Raw genomic sequence first — 22,777 nt, forward strand, 5'->3', positions numbered from 1 at the left:
CCCTATAGTCGCCTTTGACTGAACTTAACTGTCCAGGGGTCCTTTACCTTTACTGCTTAAAAATAAGCACTTTCATTTTGATCACTGTTTAGCTCCTTAAAAGCAGCCAAACTGGTGCCTTAATTGCATTTTATTGGGAGTGAAATAAAATATTCTGCAATACACACACACACACACACACACACACAGCAATGTGACATATGAACTCTTGCTTATTTTGCATGCAAGCATTTTGCACTCCACCTTACTTACTTCTACAGTTTTGTGTCATGCTCCATTTTTGACCTCAAAAAAAGTTTTTAGATTTAGGCATATGCAACTGATCCCTCCTTCCCTTCCCACCCCATCTCTCCATCCTCGCCCCCCCCCCCCGACATCCCCAGCCCCCTGATCGATCTGCAATTGTTTCCAGCAACTTGTTCAACTGGAACTTGATTCATGCCCTGGAACTAATGTTTGCAATTTGGCTCCGATTTGGCTAAGCAGTGAGAAGCCTTCCCCAAAGCCATGCTGATGCCAGTGTACTGCCCGCTTCAAGGAGGGATCAGTTGCATATGCCTAATTCATTCTGCAGAACCCAATGACACCTAGAACTCAGCCATGAATCATCCAGAGTGAGTATATGAATTCCTTCCAGCAAACATATCATGCTTTGATGGACAACAAATGCCTTCTCTCTCATTTATTGAGAAATATAAGCCTGCTCCTTTTCAGCAAGGACAAAACCATTCTATTATGACAAGATCTGACCAGCTAAGAATCTTGCCTAATTCTGTTTTAGACCTAACTGATACAGTGGCTCCTTTTTTTATTCTTAATATGTGATTTGTTCTGAAATTTCTTGTGTTTAATTTACATTAACTGATATGTTCTAATGGTTATTTTATAATGAATTTGAAAATAGCATGTCTATATTGTCAAAATGAATTATTTGGATTGCAATATATTGTTTTTAGTGCATTGATTTGATGATATATTCATTTGCATTTTCATTGTAAATTAAATTGTTGTTATTGAGTTTTGACATGCAATACTGACGTACCTTGGAAGTCGAATGGAATCTGTTCCGGAAGTCCGTTTGACTTCCAAAATGTTCAGAAACCAAGGTGTGGCTTCTGGTTGGCTGCAGAAAACTCCTGCCGCAGAAGCCCCATCGGACGTTAGGCTTCCAAAAATAGTTTGCAAACCGGAACAGTCACTTGTGGCATTCGGGATTGGGGAATTTCGGGAGCCAGAACGTTCGAAAACTAAGCTGAACCATATGCAGCCAAAAGTCCTTGCACTACCGGGACTTTTTAGTCAGAAACCAACCACAAAGCCTACATGCATGGGTTTTTACTGACACCACCAAGGTTGCAGGTTCGATCCCTATATGGACCAGTTGCATATTCCTACATTGCAGGGAGTTGGACCAGATGATCCTCACAGTCCCTTCCAACTCTTTGATCCTATGAGACATCGACCTTTGCAAACAATGAAGGCTGCTGAACAAGGTATGAAATAGGGAGGGATTCCTCTCAGGTGAAACAGAGGTAAGCACTGTCAGTTTCCCAATTGCAGCTTTGTGACAACCTCACTGACCAGGAAAGCCTTTTCATATTGCACAATGCCTCATTTAATGTTAGAATGTAAGGGTGCCGCCTCAGAAACTGCTCTCATCTCCCAAAAGAAACTTATCACTCTTTCAATAGCGAATGAAGTTTAGGGCATACAGAGTGACCTAATGGTCACTCCATATTTCTTGCCTGCCACAGAAGAACAAAGTCACTGGGATTCTCAGGAACAACCGCCAGGTAAGCCATTCTTTGAATTCAGTAAGTAAAACCTTGTTAGGTCTGACAAATATATGCCCGTTATCCTGCCTCTGGCAGCCTTAGAATAAATGCAATTTCATATATATTTGAAACAGGGCAGCTGTTAGACATTCAGAACTGAAAATGTTAATTCTGGACATTTTGTTAAAATTCAATCTGGAAATAGTTCTAGAAATGCTAAATCTTGTACTGCAGTGTTTTTTTCTTTCGTAACTTAAGGTACTTTATCAGTTTTGGAAAATACATTTCTTATGTAGGTTATTATTATTATTATTATTATTATTATTGATTTTCCAGTATCATTCCAATAGCAGCCTCATTATAGCAATACCAATTTTATCCAATTAATACAGTTATTAATACCAATTATTCAAATGTCAAATTATACAATTTAATTAAACTGGCCCTCTCACATGCTAGATATGATGGCTTCATTCTTCTACATTTTTTCTGCGTTCCAAAATTTTAATAATTTCCATTCCATTCATTTCAGATATAATAATTCCTTATTTAACAGCTACAGTTGTGATTTCTATTTGCGATGGTATATTAGGTAATTTATAAAATTTCAAGTGAAGAATTCTAACTGTAATCCTTATTCTTTCCTGCGTGTAACAGTTTCCCCCCATGATGTTTTCCTGTTCATATATGGTGTTGAATCTTTTATTCCTGCAACTGTTGATGGTTTCCATCGCACCCCGAGAGAAGCGGTTATCCCAGTGTTTCCAAAAATCACTGCATCACTCTGCCCTGTGATTCCAGCTTGCCATTTTCCCCAGCCAGCCTAGGAAGAACAGTCTGAATCCAGACTACAGATAGTTAATCCAGAAACTTCTATTCCCGCAGCTGGTAGACTCCTTTCCTCCCTGCCACTGATTTATGGCCAATTGTCCTTATCTCAAACACATTCCTTTGTGGATAATGGAGGTTAGGGAGAACTTTGCTCCATATTTTCAAAACATAGCATTGCCCTCCCCTTCCCTATCAGTTCCTTTCTCTCATACACACAGTTCCAGTTTTGTTAAAGTCCATATTTATATTCCAGTTTCTCCCATCCTCACTTGTATAGATATTTTATTAATAAAACTTGCATTCCGGGGAGGGTTGCCGTATCATAAATGTAGAGAAAAACTTTAAATAAGCAAACTGTGGGCTCCCATCCTCTCTTTCAACGAATGGAATCCACTCTCATTCCAAACCTTTTAGTTCCTTGTAGCTGAGTTGTTTTCTCTGTTTCTCATCTCATCTCTGGTATGCACCTGTAGTTTATTCCATTTAGAAACCAAATAGCAGGATAACCTGTGCTTCCACAAAGAGGATTGGGGTTGGGGGGGTCGCAGCAGCCGGAGTGCTTCGTGCACCCAGTGTCTTTACCTGCCCTTGCATTCCATGGGGAAGTGACTGCCAGGCAAACTGCAGGTGAGAGCTTAGTCCCTCTTCCAACCAAAGAGGAATGCAACTCCCATCAGTGCTTGCCAGACTGGCCAGTGATCAGGGATGATGGGGTTGTAATAGAAGAAGCTCTGATAGAAAAGCAGTGGGCGACCTGTAGCCTATGTTGTTAAAACAAACAAATTCAGTTTTGTTTCATTGGGAATATTGCAAAATGAAAACAATCTCAATCTGGATTAAATATTTTAAGACCCTTCACAAGACTCAACAATGTCAGCTCAAAAATTATTGTTCTTTAATGTGTCTGTTGCATTGTTCTTTTACAGTTGTTGTTTTTAATCTTAGCTAGTGATTGGGGTAGGGTATGGTTTTCTTTGTATTTTAATAAGAAACTACCCGATTTGTACTTCTCAAACCAGTATGTGAACCAAAGCACAGCTATCCTTCGAAATTTGGATATCTCTGAATGTTGCAGTGTGCAGTTCTCCAACCAAACAACGCATGCAGAAATTCATTCATTCTCAGTTGCTTGTCACCCAAATGTCTCCAAGTGACTTACAGCAAAAAAAGATATACAGTACATAATACCTTGAGGGGGGAATCACGTAAGACATTAATACATTAATATTCCATATAAACATGGAATCCATTTTTTAAAAATACTCAAATAATGAACAAGGCAATAACCAGACCCATTAATTAACAGCTAAACAAAACCTCAACCTTCCTCCTAGTCCAAAAATCATTCACATCAACCCATCAGTCTTCCCTCTTTAACCTCCCCGCTCCACCCAGAAGTCGGGTGTTGAGACCAGCTGTTGCAAAACAGTGGCGGGTGGGTCCGATTTCCTCTAGAGATGGTCCAGTGTCTCTCCTCTCATTTCAGAGGGAAGCAGTAGCAAAGCAAAGGAGGAAGATGGTAACAAAAGTTTTACCTACAAAGAATATGCAAAAGGGGGGTGGGGAATTGCTTGCAAAAACGTACATGTTAGAATCTGCAAACAAAAATGTGGTTCTTGTTGGCAGGAACTTTGTTTGTACGTGAACTTTCCTGAGGGTTTAAAGAGAAACAAAAATTGCTTTGGGAATGTGGAGAACTGAAGATCAGAGAAACGAGAAACAGAGAGAAACCAAAAGAGACAGCTTCATCTGTCCCTAATGCTGACAAAGTTTTTAAGCCATTGCCTTTAATGGTGGTTTTATTATGGTTGTGTGTGGGGTTTTTTATTGTCGTTACCAGTCACCTGCTGGTTCAGGTGACCAGCCTGCCTAGTCCAACATCCTGCTCTCACAGTGGCCAAGATACTCAGGAAAATCATAGAGTTGAAAGAGATCCCCCAGGGTCATCTAGTCCAACCCCCTGCAATGCAGGAATTTCAGCATGCAGTCCCTCATGCAGCCCACAAGCTTCTCCCCGCTTGAGACCCACAGCAGCTGGCATCCAGAGGCATACTGTCTCCAACAGAGGCAAATTTACAGAGTTATTGTGGCTAGAGTCCATGGACAGCCTTGTCCTCCATGAATTCACTTGGGAGGGAGGAAATCCAATTCCTCTTTCAGCAAGCCTTCTAAGTGGAGATTATTATTTTTGCCCCTGTCAGCACCTGTACTGGATTTGAAATTGCTTTGATATACGCAATATTGTTAAATATGTCCGCTTGCGTGCAGGCAGGCAATTATAGACGTTCTTTTTGTATTGTGATGTTGCTTCAAAGGAAGTGATTCATCCATGAAAATGTTAATGGGCTGCGTCCAACACAACACTAAGTTACAAGCCACTTAGCAGTATACAGTGGTACCTCAGGTTACATACGCTTCAGGTTACAGATGCTTCAGGTTACAGACTCCCCTAACCCAGAAATAGTACCTTGGGTTAAGAACTTTGCTTCAGGATGAGAACAGAAATCGTGTGGTGGCAGCGTGACAGCAGCAGGAGGCCCCATTAGCTAAAGTGGTGCTTCAGGTTAAGAACAGTTTCAGGTTAGTAATATTCCTGAAACTGTTCTTAACCTGAAGCACCACTTTAGCTAATGAGGCCTCCTGCTGCTGTCACGCTGCCACCACACGATTTCTGTTCTCATCCTGAAGAATATTACTGGCCCAAAAATGGAAGCAAGAAGAATTACCGACGATTGAAGAATAGAGAATGAAGTTAATGGACTATGCAGAACTAGATAAACTAACAGGAAGGATTCAAAACCGGTGGGACCAGAAATTCACGGAAGACTAGAGTAAATTTACGGACTACTTGAAAAGTATTTGTGAATGTCAGACAACATTTGTAGGTTTGCAAGAAGTTTTGTGAGGAGTATTATTGAAAGTATTGCAAAAATGGAGAAGGGGAAGGATGAATTGTTAAGAGATGTAAAGGCAATATAAAGTTAAGAAGTGGTTAAAACGGTGGATCATCAGAGGTGCTGATGGAAGTCTAAAAAGATTGTATAAGTGATAAGCTTTGTGGTACATTTTATAATTTATATGTTAAAATCAATATATATATATATAGAGAGAGAGAGACAACAGTTTCAGGTTAAGAACGGACCTCCAGAATGAATTAAGTACATAACCCGAGGTACCACTGTATTTACTGTGCAGGTGGGGCATTGCTGCAGATGGGAAAACTCAGGGGCCCTAGCTCAGGAGTAGGACATCTGCCCTGCATGCAGAAGGGCATGGATTCACTCCCTGGCATCTCCACATAGGGCTGAAAGAGACCCCTGCCTTAAATACTTGTTGTCTGCTCTGATTCAGCAGTGAAGATCAGGTTTTCCTGCAGAAAGTGGGGGGGGGGGGACCCCTTTGACACAGACCAGGCAAGCTCAGACTTGTGCCTAGATAGCATGGGGCAAAGGGTAAGTGTGAATTCTTCTTCTTTGGCGATCACTCGTAGCCGAGTAAGATTGTCTTCCATTAACACGATTTTAACAATGAGTCCGTAAGTGACTGTGGAGGCCAATTCCGGATCCACACGTCCTTCCACAGTGGGGACATTGGTTTCCGGGCGGGAGTTGATCACGATGTGGATTCCTCCCTGGAGGCATTGCTAAGCTAGAGACACCAATGGACTGACTCCGTGTAAGTCAGCTTGCTAAGTATAATAAGTACATTACCAAAACTTGCCGCATTACTTATTTCACAGCTTCCACACGTGCAACTGTTTCTTTGGATTGCTTTATTACACCAGCTTGAAACTCTGCCATCTGCTAATGCAAGGGATCAGAAGGCTGATGCAGCCCAGTGTCACCAAGTCCTCAGGTTGTTCTCTATCCCTTCTCCATCATCGCTACAGTGCAGCTCTGCTTCCACCCTCAGGTCATCCCTTCTTGTAGTCTGAGGCGTCAAGCTTTGAGTGGGGCTTTGCACACCGAGATTTCAAAAAGAAACCTGCAATGCTGTCTCCACCCATCCTCTGCTTTTCCTTGGTTCTCCTGGGTGCAGCTGGTGCTCAGAACGCAAGACGTAAGTCTATGGTACTTATAAATGTGCTCACATTCAATGGATTGCTGTACATTTCCTTCCCAAAAGGTTCACAGCTCAGGGCTTGGTTTGAGCCGAGGCTGCTCTGCATCTTCTTTGCAATGGCTGCACCCGCAAGATGAAATACGAAATGTGTGTCCTTGCGGAAGTGTCTCCTCAGTGAGAAAGAAGAATGTTCACAGCCCATAGGAATATGCCTCATACCAAGTCAGACTATTGGTCCATTTATCTCAGCACTGTCTATAATGTCTGGCTGCAGCTCTCCAGGATTTCAAACACAGTCGTACCTTGGATCCCAAACACCCTGCGACTTGAACGTTTTGGTTCCCGAATGCCGCAAACCCGGAAGTGAGTGTTCTGGTTTGCAAACGTTCTTTGGAACCCAAATGTCCGGCGTGGCTTCCAATTGGCCGCAGGAGCTTCCTTCAGCTCTGCCTGGAGATGCTGGGGACTGATAAATAATAATAATAATATTTATACCCCGCCCATCTGGCTGGGTTTCCCCAGCCACTCTGAGCAGCTCCCAACAGAATATTAATACTAATAATTTTTAAAAAGCGATAAAACATCAAATATTAAAAACTTCCCCCAAAAGGGCTGCCTTCAGATTGAACCTAGGACCTACCGAGCTACAGATGCTGCTAACGCTTTTGTCTGAGTTGCGCTTGCTTTTTTTTTAAAATGTATTTAGGGAACATGCACAAGAACTCAAACCAGACCAGAAAGAGCACTGATCCATCAGTTTCCATTTCAGGAATAGCAAAAAAGTTGTTAACTTATCTACAGGTTGAGCATGAGGGAAGTCTGTAACTTCTCCCTCATCAATAACCGAAGTCCACCATATTATTGTTCCTTCTTCCTCGTTCTAGGTCCTGCCCGCTCCCTCCGGAATGTGATTTGTTTCACAAGGCCTGGATATGCCCCGGGGAAACCACCTGTGTGTCTCAGCACAGAGGCATCCACCCCTACGATGACGTTCCAAGCATAGATTGCACCCTTCCCTATTCAGCCAGGACAGCTCTGCCAACCAGGCCCAGTTTGCACAATCGAGGTCACGACTCGCACAAAATTATTGCATCACGGATACACCTGGGAGGAGTGCCGCCTGGTGGGGAAGGCCGGCTCCCCCTAAGGCCCAACTAAACACACCTGGTTTAGAGTTCCGTCACTGATTTTTCATTAAGCAGCCAGTGCAATGGACCCCAGAGTCAGACCGAGACTGTGGCCTGGCAGGAAAGTTGGCCTTAACCCTTTAGCTCCTGCTGTGACCCCGGCTGAAATTCTTCCCACTCCAACTATGCCTGCTATTCACGATGGAATAAAACCTCCCATTGATTTTAATCTGTAACAACAACAAAAGAGAGTTGTTTAACCACCAATCTCTCTTCCTAGGGAAGGACTGCTGTAGCTCAGTGGCAGAATGTCACGGGTGCAATCCCCAGGATTTTCAGTTAGCAGAGGTGCAATGGTTAAAGTGTTGGACCAGGAACTGGGAAAGTTGGGTTCAAATCCCTAGTCAGCAATGACGCTCCCTGACCTTGGGCCGGTCACCACCTCTCCCCCTGACCTACCACACCGGGTTGTTGTGAAGATAATATGGAGAGAGCTATGTATGTCACCTTGAATCATAGAATCATAGAGTTGGAAGAGACCACAAGGGCCATCGAGTCCAACCCCCTGCCAAGCAGGAAACACCATCAGAGCACTCAGAGCACCTTGAGCTCCTTGGAGGAATAATAATAATAATAATTTCATTTATAAAAAGACATAGAATGAGAAAAAAGAAAGAAAAAAGTGAGTGAAAATGAAAAAAATACTGTTGCATTATCATGCATTGATATACAGTTCTGCATACAGTGGTACCTCAGGTTACAGATGCTTCCGGTTAGACGCTTCAGGTTACAGACTCCGCTAACCCAGAAATAGTACCTCGGGTTAAGAACTTTGCTTCAGGATGAGAACTGAAATCGTGCTCCAGCAGTGCAGCGGCAGCGGGGAGCCCCATAAAGTAGCTAAAGTGGTGCTTCAGGTTAAGAACAGTTTCAGGTTAAGAACGCACCTCCAAAACGAATTAAGTTTTTAACCCGAGGTACCACTGTATTCTTATTGTACCAGTATTTATTGAATGAATGAATGAATTTATATACCACCCTATACCTGGGGGTGTCAGGGCGGTTCACAAAAAAAGATCACAATATATAAAATCCAAATAAAAACAATAACCCCCCCAAAAAAACCATACTTAATTGTCAGTAACCTAGTATATTCTGTGTAAACTCATTCCATTTTTTGTCCATTATTTTTATTGATTTTCCAAAGTACAACCCAATTTTCACAAATGATTACACATTGATACCAAATTAATACAATTTTAATTAAATGACTTCTCACCACTGTAAACTCACTCCCTGTATTTATCCATGGAAAGCCTGCGTCTGAAAGCTGTCTGCTCCTATGTTACAAATGTTGTCAAGCCATTGATTAAGGGGAAATGTATCTCCATTCTTCCAATTTACCCGTATCAGTCTCTCGGCCACCATTAGGGCACACAGAATCCATTTTCACTGTCCTGCTGCCAACTTCCATACAATAGGTCTATAGTTCAAAAGCACAAGACACTGAGAAGGTGACCAAAGTCTGATTTCTCTTTCCAGCTACATCCTCTTCCATGACTCCTGTGGCAGGTCACACAACAGCCCAGTTGCAATACTCGAAAGGCAGCCATCGCACCTTTTTGGGGACACCCAAGCTCCTGGATGTTCCTGAAGAAAACACAGCATCAGTGGCTGCCCAGGACAGCATCAACAAGGCCACAGACCAGGCTGCAACTACAGCTACACCACCCAGCCTGAAAGTCTATAGCAAGTGGCGCTATAGAGAGACGCCCAAGACAGAAACCCAGAAGGACCCCCAAGTGAGTCTTCTGGCCAGAATTAGGCAGAACACAGAAGAGGCTCCTTTTTGGATTAAGAGGTTGGGAGGAACTTCTACAATCTGCTGCACTCCTGCTACCGGCTCAGCAAGCTACAGCATCCTAGAGGGAACCACGATGCGTGGGATGAGAGGACAAGATGAAACAGATGGATATAAAACGAGGACAGCTGTAATTCAAAACAACCAAGACCTGGGGCACCTTGCCCCATCACAGCCTGACAACTTCAAGCCAAGCCCTTCCTCTGGTCCACGCCCATACCAGCCACTAAGGTCAACCCCTATGTTTACTTCTCCACCAATGGATGCATCGTGGTTGGTGACAGAGTCCAACACCAGCACTAAAGGAGGAGGCACAATAGATCACCGCTCTCCTGTGCTGGTTTTCCTCTTCTTTCTCTTCCTCCCTCTTCCCCTCTGTATACTGTGCTGGCTTGGGGCACGAAGCAGGCGCCCTGATGATGCGTAAATTGGGCAGGGGGAGATTTGGTGGCGTTGGGGAGCATGGGAAGCAGTGGTGTCTGGTGGGGAGGAAGACAGGGAGACAAACAGTAGGTGGCGCCAGAGCCAATGACAGGGAGAGGCAGCTCACCCTGGTTTTGTCCCCATCCTCCTTCCTGCTGAGTTCTACAAGGGCAATACTTCCAGGAATAAGAAGATGAGAGGGAATGTCACCCCATGGACCGGGTGTAAGAAGACAGGCAAGCATGGGTTGGCTGCAGCTGGTGAAGACGTATCACCCTATCAAGGGACCAGCCACACACTGGTGGTAAAAACTCCCCTATACCGAATCAGATCGTTGGCCCACCTAGCTCAGTATTGTCTACACTGACTGGCAGCTGCTCTTCAGGGTTTCAGGCAGGGGTCTCTCCCAGCCTACCTGCAGAGGATTGAACCTGGAACCTTCTGCATGCAAATCAGATGTTCTGCCATTTGCGCTATGGCCCTTCTCCCAGACTTTTCCATGCCATGTTATGAAGTGCTGCTTTAGCAACGAGTGGATGAGGGTCAAGGCTGCTTTGCAATTCCACCTGGCGGCAGAGCAGAGGGGAAGCAGCACAGGAGGGCTGTGTCACTGCCTCTGCTCAAAGACCAGCTGTGATTGGTCCACCATCAGGAGCAGTAGCCAGTCGCATCAGGCCTACCAAACAGTTTCCAGTTGCTTCCCAACAGGTCCTTAAAAGGACTTTAAGAACTAGTGTCCCGGCATGCTTCCTCCTCCATCCCCACCCCTTTTCCTTGTGTGTTGTGAAAGCCTGATCATATCAGTTGCTCTGGGCGCCTTTTTGGCTAGAGTATTGTATACATGTTGTAAATAATAAACAAATGAACAAAAGCATTTGGGGTTCAATTGCTGCCTAGTCTTCCTAATCTGTTTGCATCACCCATCTCCGGAGGGGTGTGGCCCCAACCAGAAAGGTTCCCTGTGAGAAAATGTGGCTCTTGGGTTGCAAAAGTTTCCTATCAGCCCATGGATCAAAAGGAAGCTACTCTTCAAAATCAGTGCTTATCAGAATTTTATCAATGCAGTTTCCCCAACTCAAATTGTGTTCAAAAATACATAAAAGTATGGTTGAGCGTGCATAAAAATCCATGACTTTGTGAAAACAACATACAAAACACATTTAATGGGGGGGGGGCTGTTTGCAAAAATGTGCACATGTTCTGCCTCTCTCATGTTTGGGGGAAACTGTGAACCAGTCTTTCTAGAGGCGAGAAAAGGCGAGCTCCTTTCGTAGCTCTGATCTCACTCTAACTGCAGAGGCTTCCTCGCACGTGTTTGCGCGTGATTTTTGTTCCCATGAAAGAACCGCACGATGCTGGTCCAGGAACCCGAGATCCTGATCCGGTAGTGAATGAGGCCTCCCCGTACATCGTAGATATTGATCTTATTCTCCCCTTCGCCAGAGGCAAAGTTCAGCACCTGCCCGCCGCAGTCTACAACCATGTGAGCATTGTCCTGGACGCAGAACGGCTCCTTGGCAAACTCTTCCACTGCAAACTCCAAGCAGTGGCCTGGTTCCTCGGGAAGAACCCCCCAGAAGCGCAAGCTCTGCCTCACTCTCAGCAGGTCTGCGACGCTCAGCGGCTCCTTGCGAATGGCCAGCCTCGCAAGGTACATTTCGGCCGTCCGCTCTTTGATATCACACTGGATCTGCTTGTATAGGACATATACAGAAATCTGGCAGTCCCCCTTGCCGGACCAAAACTCTATGGGGGGTCCACCGCACTGGATAACCAGCTGGGCATTTTGCTGCACAGACCACGGCTCCTGGAGAAAGGTATCAATGGCCTTGTTGAAACAGGCTTGGAGTATGTAGTTGACACCATCCAGCTGATCACGGTGCCTTAGGAGATTCTCAGCTGTCAGTGGTTCGTAAGAGGGCAGCAGGTTAGCCACGTACAACAGGGCATCCTTCATGATATTGAGGACACTGGTGGGCTTCCACAACTGCTTGGCTGTCACAGCAACCTCGTGGTCCGTGCCCATGGGGGAATACTCCGCTTTGTTCATGGCTAGCCACATCGTGGAGAGGAGAACAGCGAGCGCCACCACGACCACGAAGGTCAGCAGTTTGTTCATGAATCTCCAGAGCTGAGCTGTAAAACATGGGATGACGATGCTGAGAGCCCATTGCAAGACAGTGCTGAGGACAGAGGCCATGTTTCCTTTAAAAAGAAGGGAAATATCATCAGTGCTGGGGAGGGGTGGAATTCATTGGCGGTTTTTGTTTCCAGAATTTAAAATAAAATAAAAATAAAAAATTGTTATTTATACCCCGCCCATCTGGCGGGTTCCCCCAGCCACTCCGGGCAGCTTCCAACAGAATATTAAAATACAATAATCTATTAAACATTAAAAGCTTCCCTAAATAGGGCTGCCTTCAGATGTCTTTAAAAAAAAGGTAAAGGACCCCTGACAGTTAAGTCCAGTCACGAATGACTCTGGGGTTGCGGCGCTCATCTCGCTTTACTGGCCGAGGGAGCTGACATTTGTCCGCAGACAGTTTTTCCGGGTCATGTGCCAGCATGACTAAGCCGCTTCTGGTGAAACCAGAGCAGCGAACGGAAACGCCATTTACCTTCCCACCAGAGCAGTACCTATTTATCTACTTGCACGTTGATGTGCTTTCGAACTGCTAGGTTGGCAGGAGCTGGGACCGAGCAACAGGAGCTCACCCCATCGCGGGGATTTGAACCGCCGACCTTCCGATCAGCAAGCCCTAGGCTCAGTGGTTTAGACCACAGCACCACCAAATCAGGTTAAAGGTTCAGTATCTGGAGAACCACAGGTTCCCCACCTCTGGTGTCTAGGACTGCAGCCTTTGTCAACTGATCACCTGGGTTAATCCATCAAGCCAACCATAGATATACAGTGGAGCCTTGGTTCTCCAACGGCATAGTTGACGAACAAATTGGCTCCCGAACACTGAAAACCTAGAAGTGTTCCGGTTTTCGAACACCGAATGTCTGACACACCTTCCACTTGAGTGCAGGAAACTCCTGCAGCCAATCGGAAGCCACGCCTTGGTTTTCAAACTGTTTGGGGAGTTGAACGGACTTCCGGAACAGATTAAGTTTGAGAACCAAGGTTCCACTGTGCTTGAAAGGTGCCTTCACAATTAATTGGTCAGCCAATCCAAATCTATAGTTTTTAAATTTAAGAATACAGCTGGTGCCACCCATCATCTTAAAAGAGGCTTTCCCACCTCTGTGTGAGAGAGAAAATAAAGAGCATATTGATGGAAAGTATGCATGCTTGCATCATCTAACTGAAAACTTTGCTGTGCGCTCCCCCTTTTATCCTCCTGTGCAAAACTCAACAGATCTTGCAATGGTCCTAGAAAAGGGAGGCATGCAGGCATGTATGTCCCATTGCCTTAGGTGTGACATTCCTGATACTTTCTTACGCAAGACAGTGAGGGTAGGATTGCAGCCTCAGGTTGTGCACACACTCACCCGCTAGTGCCACAAAAAATTAGTTTTTCTCAATCCACTCATGTTCATCTCCAAAATGCTTTCAGTCCAGATTCATTCTAGATCCTGGCATGCACAACAGTGGGTGTGGATACTTAATTCTTATTAAGAAACAGTTAAAACAAGCACTTCTTCATGCAGAACCTAGTTAAGCTACAGAACTCCCTCCCACGGGAAGGAAGCGATGCTCACCAACTTAGATGGCTTTAAAAGCGGATCAGGCAAATTAATGGAGAAGGCTAGCTAGACTGTGGCAGAATGCGGCAGCTAGATGGGTGTCTGGGAGTGGCCACAGAGACCATATAACACCCGTCCTGAAAGACCTACATTGGCTCCCGGTACCTTTCCAAGCACAATTCAAAGTGTTGGTGCTGACCTTTAAAGCCCTAAATGGCCTCAGTCCAGTATACCTGAAGGAGCGTCTCCACCTCCATTGTTCTGCCCAGAAACTGAGGTCCAGCTCCGAGGGCCTTCTGGTGGTTCCCTCACTGCGAGAAGTAAGGTTACAGGGAACCAAGCAGAGGGCCTTCTTGGTGGTGGCATCCGCCCTGTGGAACACTCTCCCTTCAGATGTCAAAGAAACAAACAACTATCTGACTTTTTGAAGACATCTGAAGGTAGCCCTGTTTAGGGAAGTTTTTAATGTCTAATGTGTTGCATTTTTTAATGTGCTGTAATAATAATAATAATAAAAATTAAAAAAAACAACTTTTATTTGTTTCCCACCCTCTCTGGCCGAGACCAGGCTCAGGGTGGCTAACATCAAATATAAACATTGATATAAAATCAAACAATAATTAAACCACCTCTTAAAAACAAGTCAGGGTAAAATTAAAATCTGGATTAGATGGCTTTCCGCAGGCTTCCCAGAGTGGCTGGGGAAACCCAGCCAGATGAGCGAGGTATAAATAAATTAAAAATTGTTACCATTACAATAAGCCAAACTGTTTCCTGGAAGAGACCTGCTCCAGTTGCAGATTTCGGTTTCTATCTTGCACATGTCCTATCAATAAATCCTCCTCTGGTTCTTGCCAAACGAACCACTGCGTCCTTAACGTTACAAACCTGACGACTGAAATCCGGATAAGCAGCAGAGAGTCACCTGCACTTCCGTGTGGAATGCGATCTCGGGAAGAAATAAAAATCCCCTATGAAAAATTACACCTGCCTCCTCAGTGACTTACATATCGCACGCCGCCGTTTCTCCGTCTTCTCCTACAATGAGAGCAATCCTACTTTGTTAACTTCTCAGTTTCGGGTTCCTGCAATACACGTGACTCCACCTTGGCGCACGCCGCTGCCTCTAACAGCGCGCAACGAAGAGGTCCCAAAGTCGGTTTTCCCCTTACTCGGTTCAGGGGAAATAAAGAAAAAAAGCGTTTTAGTGTTCTCCCCGACTGACGCGATCGTGCCATTTCTCTCCCTTGCAAAATAAATAAAAAAATAAAAAAAGCATTTTACCTGCTTCGATTACTGCCTTTATAAACAAATATATTTTCTCCCCCGCCGCACACTTCGCACGCACTTTTGGATGTGCACCACACAGCAAATTTTATGGTAATTTCACCCCTATCCCCCTCCCCCCCCCGCTTAAAAATAATAGCGATTCTGTTGCGGTCCGAACTCATTCCTTCCACCAGGAGGCAGCAAGGAACAATAAGCAGCTTGGAAACCGAAAGTCGATCGTAGATGCACCGGGAAATCAGGGCGCTTCTGGAGCCGCCGCGCGCGCAAAACAAAACGGCCGCCCCTCGGGAAACCCCCTCAGCGCCCCCCCACTCCAAACGATCTGCTCCACATTCTTTCCTAGGTCACTCTGCTGAACGTCTGGATCGCCACGGATTTGCCTTGAAAGGTATGCGGGGTGAGGGGGCTGGCGGGGTGGATGGGGATTGGAGAGGAGCTGGGGGTGGCTGGCCAAAGTTTAGCCAGAGCTGAGTTCAGATGGCGAGCAATTCAGATTGCAGGGAAAGGGAGGCTTCCCCTCAAAGCGGCTTGCTCGGCAAGATCAAGAGATCCCTTCGCCCACCCCGCCTCCCCACCGGTGGATCGCTGGGAATCTGCCACTGAGGTCGCGGGAGGACAGCTTGAGTCCCGCCTGCAAAAGGACGGGAGGCAGCGGGAGGGGTTGGAAAGAAAATGTGGATCGGCGGCGCAAACACTTGACTCGGAAAACCAGCCTCCCATCCATCTGGATCCTGGAGGAACGAAGATCCGGCTCTGACACCTTAGTGGACTTTTCCATTTCTGTTTTGTGCTGTTCGGAGCGGGGGCCAATGTCGTTTCAGTAGGTGGCCCTTGGCTTAAAATGGTTGGAAAGTGTTGCTGCCTTGGCTTAAAATATTTGGAAACTGTTGCTGCCTTGGAGGTACTTAAGAAGCAGGAAGTGGCTCAGGATACGGCGCTCAAAAACAAGAGGGCAGGACAACAGATGCGTTGCTATTAGTCATAGGGAACCTCCAGTGTCAGGTGCAGTATATGCCGCCAGGTATTGACTAGGAAGTAAATAGCTCTCGCCTTCCTGCTGTGCGTCTGGGAAGCGTCTGCTTAGCCACACTGGAATGCAGGATGGCAGAGTGCGTTGGACTTTGGGCCGATGCAGCAGGGCTCTTAATAATGGTAACGTTAATAGCAACAGCACCAACTTCTTACTTTTATCAGCGCAGAACACCTAGCCAAGGAGGACCAAAATTGAGAAGATCCATAATTGGTGTAGGACTGTAAATTATTTGATGTGTTAATGTGAATTGAAGTCGTTAAAATTGCAGCTGCGGTACTGTATAAGGGTTTGTTATTCTGACTAGCGTGCATTGGAATTTATAAGTTTTTAGAGTGCAGAGTTAAAGTAAATCATCAATTCTAGCACGGAGGGCAACAAAAGAATATAATTTGGCATCTGAACAATCAGCATTATTAATCGTATTATAATTTGGTATTATATTTTGGTATGGGCAATGAGGCTTTGAGTTATTGTAATTGAAAACTAGGGACACGGGTGGCGCTGTGGGTTAAACCACAGAGCCTAGGGCTTGCCGATCAGAAGGTCGGCGGTTCGAATCCCCGCGATGGGGTGAGCTCCCATTGCTCGGTCCCTGCTCCTGCCAACCTAGGAGTTTGAAAGCACATCAAAGTGCAAGTAGATAAATAGGTACCACTCCGGCGGGAAGGTAAACGGTGTTTCCGTGCACTGATCTGGTTCGCCAGAAGCGGCTTAGTCATGCTGGCCACATGACCTGGAAGCTGTCTGCGGACAAACGCAGATGAGATGAGCGCCGCAACCCCAGAGTCGGCCACGACTGGACCTAATGGTCAGGAGTCCCTTTACCTTAATTGAAAACTAATAGAAATTATTACACACACACAAAAAGAAAATCCATAATGGAGAAAATCCATGGGGGGGGGGATTTTGACCTTGCACAAACAAATTTTGGCCCTGGACAGAACACCATAATTACGAAAGATTACCAAAGTCTGCCCCAGATTCTATTACTATGCTTCGGCATCAGTGCTGTGTATTTTGTAAGTGATTATAATGTTCTATAATTTCCCCCCAAGGTTTTTTTCTTTCTTCCTTTCTTTCTAAAAGCAAACAAAAACTGAAATGCAATGCAAAGGGTTTCCCTCTTCTGTGAAATTAGCAGTGTCTCACAGGGCAGAGGAAATGAAATGCTCTCACTTGTATGTGGGTGTCTTAAAGGTCAACGTGCTGTGTGTGTTAAGGCAAACTGACTGTGACATTCATTCTGATTTGTTTGCAGAGTTATGCAAACAACTTTCTGTTGTACTTTTCCCTTATCACAAGAAGCGAATCTTAGCTAGCCACTGACGGTTCATTGTAGACAATATTAGTATTAATCCAGTAATGGCCAAACTTGGCCCCCCAGCTGTTTTGGGACTACAATTCCCATCATCCCTGACCACTGGTCCTGTTAGCTAGGGATGATGGGAGCTGTAGTCCCAAAACAGCTGGAGGGCAGAGTTTGGCCATCACTGGATTAATCCAAATAGGCCAATGGTCTCAAGTTGGAAAAAGGCAGCTGTGCAGAAGAGGGGATTTCAACAAAAAGAGATTTTTTCACCTCTGGTCCAGCATCTTGTATTTACCGTGGTCAACCAGAGATACCCATAGTTTTAACTGCACTGCCTGAATCAGTGCTTTCTTTTCTCTGCCCTAAACCTTCCAACATACAGCTTCCTTGGAGTTCGAGAAACATTTCTCTTGAGTATTTGCTTGTCTCCAGAGCTCCTTGTGTGAATTAGGCCCCTTAAGTTGGTTCTGAAAACATTTAGCAGGGAGGTATCGTTGCAACATAGAATGGGGAGGAAATCCAGGGCTAGGTAGCAAAAGGAAGTGGTTAGGCCATATATAGAGCTGTGTGGGAATAAAGCTGAGAGGCTGGGCTGTGAGCGGGTGCCTGCATTTTGAGGATGCACATTTAAAACAAAGGAGGAGAGGAGGAGGAACCGAGATGGTTTGAAGAGAGGTAATGGCCATTTCAGACGACGACGGTGCAAGGATGAAAAGGAGCTAGCTAGAACCAAATTGGATAGGGTGAATTGTTGGTTCGCTGTCAGCCAAATACCGTGGCACTTTCAGGTGGAGAAAGTCAGGCCTGAAGTAGGGAGAGAGAGGACTCTCCTTAACTAAGGCTATAAAGGTGCAAACTGACGCTTTGTTGAGCAAACACCTGCTGGCCTGAGACCTAGTCCAAGATGGCTGCCAAGAGACGAGGTGAAGCAGAGGTTGGCGAGAGCAGGCCCAAAAGGTGTGTTTCCCTTCAGGCAGGTTTCACTGATAACTAGCACAAGGGGGTTACAAGATCAAGGAACAAAGAGCATTTTGGCCACTTTCTTTGAGTATAAACAGCATTTTGTTATTAATACCTTGCTGTCTTTCTCTGGGGAAAATGTTTCATTTTTAATCATTGCATTTTCCTATGGAAACTTAATGTTCTGCTCATTCTTCATTATTATTATTATTATTATTATTATTATTATTATTAATTTGATTTCTCACCTGACCCTTTGCAATAAAGTCCTGGGGGGGATTGCAACAATTTAAAATGCAATGCTTAAAACAGTTTAAAACACCCGGAGGTGTTGCTTCAGGATGCAAACACTGTGGAACGGGAATGATACAATGAAGGTGTTAGGGTCACACTTGTAGGGAGGGGATTCCACAATTTAGGGGCTGCCATTTGGGGCCTAAGTCATTTTATGGCGTTAATCACTAGTGCAATAGTGTTTAAATTGGCTACACACCAACACTTTATGTGATGCTTCTCTTTCGCCCTGGGAAAAATGGAAGTCAAAAGTCGGCTTCCTTACAGTCAAGCAGAAGGCATTATCAGAGTTCAATGGCAAAACCCAGCAAAAACATGGAGATGTAGTGCAGCTGAGGGGTATGGCCTGAGGAGAGTTCTGAGGGCCGTATAGAGAGGCCTGGAGGGCCGCATTTGGCCCAAGGACCTTTGGTTCCCCACCTGTGGACTAAACAAAAAGGAAGCAGGCTATTAGTTCTTGCTTCAGAGGTCGAAGCCAGGCAGCCCTAATTTTCCCCAACCTCTCACATAACAAATTTTGGATGGAATAAGGCCCTATTTATAACATAAACATTATTCAAGACAACACTGGCCCATTTTCTCTTTCTCCAAATATCCAGCCTAGAGCTGAGCTGGCTGCATGGCTCTCTAAATGAAAAAAAGGTGCCCTGTTTCATGCCATCTCCTCAGCTAACGTCTCAGATGCGGAACACATTGTCCCACAATAAGTGAAACTTGTTCAATGTCTCCTTATGTATTGCATTCTCTCCCCCTTCCTGCCAGGCCTCGATACGATCCTATGGCAGTTCAGCCACCGCCGGATTCCCAAAAGCAAGCCGCTGCCTATGCAGAAGAATATGATATCATCACCGAAGAAGACATCGAAGAGATTAGGGATGCACTTGAAGGAGGAAGAATGGCAGAAGCAGCGTCCAAAATATTGGAAAACCTGCAAGCTTTGGAGAATGCCCGGCTGGACATTGCAGTAACGGGAGAGTCTGGTGCTGGCAAGTCCTCGTTTGTCAACGCCATTCGAGGCCTAGGGGATGAAGACGAAGGATCTGCCGACACGGGGGTTGTGGAGACCACAAAGGAGCCCACTCCTTATTCACACCCCAAGCACCCCAACGTGACTGTGTGGGATCTTCCCGGAATCGGCACTCCAGATTTCCAGTCCAGCACTTACCTGGAACAGGTCAACTTCTCCCGCTATGACTTCTTTATTCTCATTGCCTCAGAGCGCTTCAAGTCCAACCATGCCCAGTTGGCGCAGGAAATCCAGCAGATGGGCAAATGCTTCTACTTTGTGCGCTCGAAGGTAGACGCAGATCTAGAGGCCACCAAAAAGCGCCGGCCAAAAGCCTACAACGAGGAGGCGATACTGAGGAAGATTCGAGAGAATTGCAAAGAGTGCCTTCAGGCCCAAGGAGTGGCTGCTCCCCAGGTCTTCCTCCTTTCCAGCTGGGAGCTAAACAAGTACGACTTCATACAGCTCGAGGAGACGCTGGAGAAGGAGCTGCCGAGCCACAAGAGACATGCCTTCCTCATGGCCCTGCCGAACATCTCTTTGTCCATCTTGCAGAAGAAGAAAGAGGCCTTGCAGAAGCAAATCTGGAAGCTGGCTACCATCTCATGCGGAATAGCAGCTGTGCCCATCCCAGGCCTCTCTGTAGCTTGCGATATAACTATCCTGGTTAAGTCTCTTTCGGAATACCGTCAGAACTTTGGCCTAGATGACGAATCCCTCGGCAAATTAGCTGAGAAGGTTGGCAAGAATGTGGAGGAGCTTAAAGAGGTGATCGAGTCACCATTGACCAAAGAAATCTCCAGGGACCTCGTGGTGAAGATGTTAACCAAAGCCGGTGGTGGGGCATTGATGCTGGTGGAGTACTTTGCCAGCACGATCCCTGTATTTGGCTCCGTGACAGCTGGAGGGATATCCTTTGGAACCACGTATTACATGCTTTACAGCTTCCTAAATGAGGTGGCAGGTGATGCTCAGCGTGTCCTCATCAAGGCCTTTGAGTCTGATGTTTGAAAGAGTTCTTTGGATCTCGTGTAGTGATCCATGATGGGTGCTTAGCTTCTAAATGGATGGAACAGCACCGAATCGAACAGAGCTCTGTCCTACAGTTCTCGAGGTTCTTTGGGGAAAGCTATGGAAGTTAAACTAGAATGAAGCTGGTTGAAACTTGTCAAGTAGACGTGAGCCATATGCATTTGACTGGAGGCCTTTTTGAATTGGCTTGCTTCCTTTAGTGAAAAACTGGATGATGAATGCTTAATTTTGTTTTAATGTTACCACTCTAGTGACTTTATAACGAAAGCCAAGATTGTGCTGTTTTATACCCAGTGAAGCTCCTCTGGCAACGTTCAGGGCTTAACTTAACAAAGAACTGGAATACAAATCAGTTCCCTTTTTACTAGTGGTTCAAGCCACAGATTGTGACAACCTGAATCTTTAGGCCTGTCTTGGTTTCCTTTCCTTTTTTCTTTTGAAATAATAAAATGTGTCTAACCTAAAGCATCTAGAGTGTTCAAGTTCCTTTGTTTGAAGCAGAAGATTTAAAACAAATGGCATGTTCTCATTCATAGGTAACTCTGACCCAGGTCCTGTTGCCCTCTATAAAAAACTTTTATCTGGCCAGCTCCAATCCCGTTAGCTATATTGGATCTCCAGGTTAACTTCTAGAGTCAGTATTTAAGCAACAGCCCATACTAAGGAGGGGAAAAAAACAAAGGCTGGGAGAAATTTTAATGGGATGGGGCACACGTTCTCCACAAGCCTTCTTGGAGCTGTAGGTAAGCCCAATAACATTTTGTTCAGATTTTAAAAATGCATTCTTTGGCAAATGAAATACTGAGTTTGGCTAATAACCCAAGGAAGTTTAACCAATTTGTTAAGCAAATCCTCTCTACTGATGACCCAGTGATACAAACTTTAAGACCATGATTCTGAGTACATGTGTTGCTTAACAAGCAAGACTAGTAAATTGTGGCTTTGGTTTGATAAACTGAATTCATACAAGACATGTTGGAGCTGCTTATTAGGAACCACAATCTAAATTTTCATGTTTCTTATAAATTCTGTTCTAATCAAACATGGTAAGGGTTTGTGTGTTTTTTTTTGGGGGGGGGGGGGAGATAAGACGACTTATGAAAACCAAGTACAGAAACCATGCAAGAATTCCAGGGGTGTCCGATCTTAATTGCTGTGATGTAGCTTTCCAGACAGCAGAATGTTTCATGTTTCCTGGGGCACTGTTCTGCCATCTAACCTTCTCCTGAGGCCGAAGCATGATGTGGTTATGTCAATGAAAGTCCTCTCCAACCACATCCATGAAGCATGACAGGAATCATGTCACAGATGAAAAGCTCTCAGGGATTTTTGGCTGTGGTACATGTACTTCACTTCTGCCAACCTATAAACAAAGCCAGTGACAGTCCGCAGAACAGGGAGGGCAATCGGGCTGTCATGACAACGGTAGGAAGCGATGGAGGGAAAAGCAGTGACGTGTCAGCGTCATTCCTGACAGTGGACGGCGCTTCAAAAGGCGTTTGCTGAAAAACATTCCCTGGAGGAAATATGCTGGCAAAGCAGAACCCAGCACAGTTGACTCCTGCATCCCACCCATCAGGTGATTGACAGGTGGGTGTGGTTTTGTGGATATTACTTTGTGGGTCAGATTACACCCAAAAGTGGCCCATGAACCAGAGATTTTCCACCCCTGTGCTAAAGAGATGTTTTGCCACCTCCAAGGTGGATTGGAGGAAATAAAAAATATTTTCAAGCCAACTTTCATTTTGCACAGGAGCCCATCACTCGAGAATCATGCCTTCTTATCTTTCTCTAGGTCAGGGTTTCCCAAACTTGGGTCTCCAGCTGTTTTTGGACTACAACTCCCATCATCCCTAGCTAGCAGGATCAGTGGTGATGGGAACTGTAGTCCAAAAACAGCTGGAAACCCAAGTTTGGGAAACCCTGCTCTAGGTTACGTCTTCTTATATCCCTTCTTCAGAGGGATGCAATTACAGACATTATTCTTTCAATAATTTTATAGGCCAGGCTATGCTCAACATACAGGCATCTGTGCATACCCACACTAGAGATACTGTTAACAATGGAGGCAGTACAGAGTTTTT

At 45.3% G+C, this 22,777-nt stretch overlaps 2 protein-coding genes across 7 annotated transcripts in view; one reads left to right on the forward strand and one right to left on the reverse strand.

Moving 5' to 3' along the window:
• Window positions 1-22,652, forward strand: part of LOC308484270 (interferon-inducible GTPase 5-like) — a 43,139-nt gene extending 20,487 nt beyond the window's left edge. The window contains exons 1-2 of one of the 6 annotated variants that reach the window (XR_013989901.1): window positions 15,055-15,447; window positions 22,123-22,652. Coding sequence is in view for 5 of the 6 variants with exons in the window: in XM_081019067.1 (XP_080875193.1) it covers window positions 18,306-18,358; window positions 19,418-20,672 (1,308 nt within the window). In the remaining variant the exon portion in view is untranslated. Of the gene's footprint in view, window positions 1-15,054; window positions 15,448-15,493; window positions 16,212-17,005; window positions 17,112-17,155; window positions 18,359-19,417; window positions 21,159-22,122 lie in introns of those variants that run through there. The other 5 variants (XM_081019064.1, XM_081019066.1, XM_081019065.1 and 2 more) reach the window with 5 other exon arrangements.
• Window positions 8,981-15,058, reverse strand: LOC308484335 (uncharacterized protein). Its single transcript, XM_081019191.1, has 3 exons — window positions 15,054-15,058; window positions 14,658-14,718; window positions 8,981-12,284 (listed from the first exon to the last, which is right to left on the reverse strand). Exon 3 carries the CDS (start codon window positions 12,277-12,279, stop codon window positions 11,362-11,364), a length of 918 nt encoding a protein of 305 aa, XP_080875317.1. The 5' UTR covers window positions 12,280-12,284; window positions 14,658-14,718; window positions 15,054-15,058; the 3' UTR covers window positions 8,981-11,361.
• Window positions 22,653-22,777: the final 125 nt, after the last annotated feature.

The sequence above is a fragment of the Podarcis pityusensis genome (genome assembly GCF_964106645.2).
Source record: "Podarcis pityusensis genome assembly, chromosome: 8".
NCBI lineage: Eukaryota > Metazoa > Chordata > Lepidosauria > Squamata > Lacertidae > Podarcis > Podarcis pityusensis.

What these genes read in the sequence shown, in the direction of transcription:
- LOC308484335 (XM_081019191.1), bottom strand. Translation starts at nt 12,279, where the DNA reads ATGGCCTCTGTCCTCAGCACTGTCTTGCAATGGGCTCTCAGCATCGTC.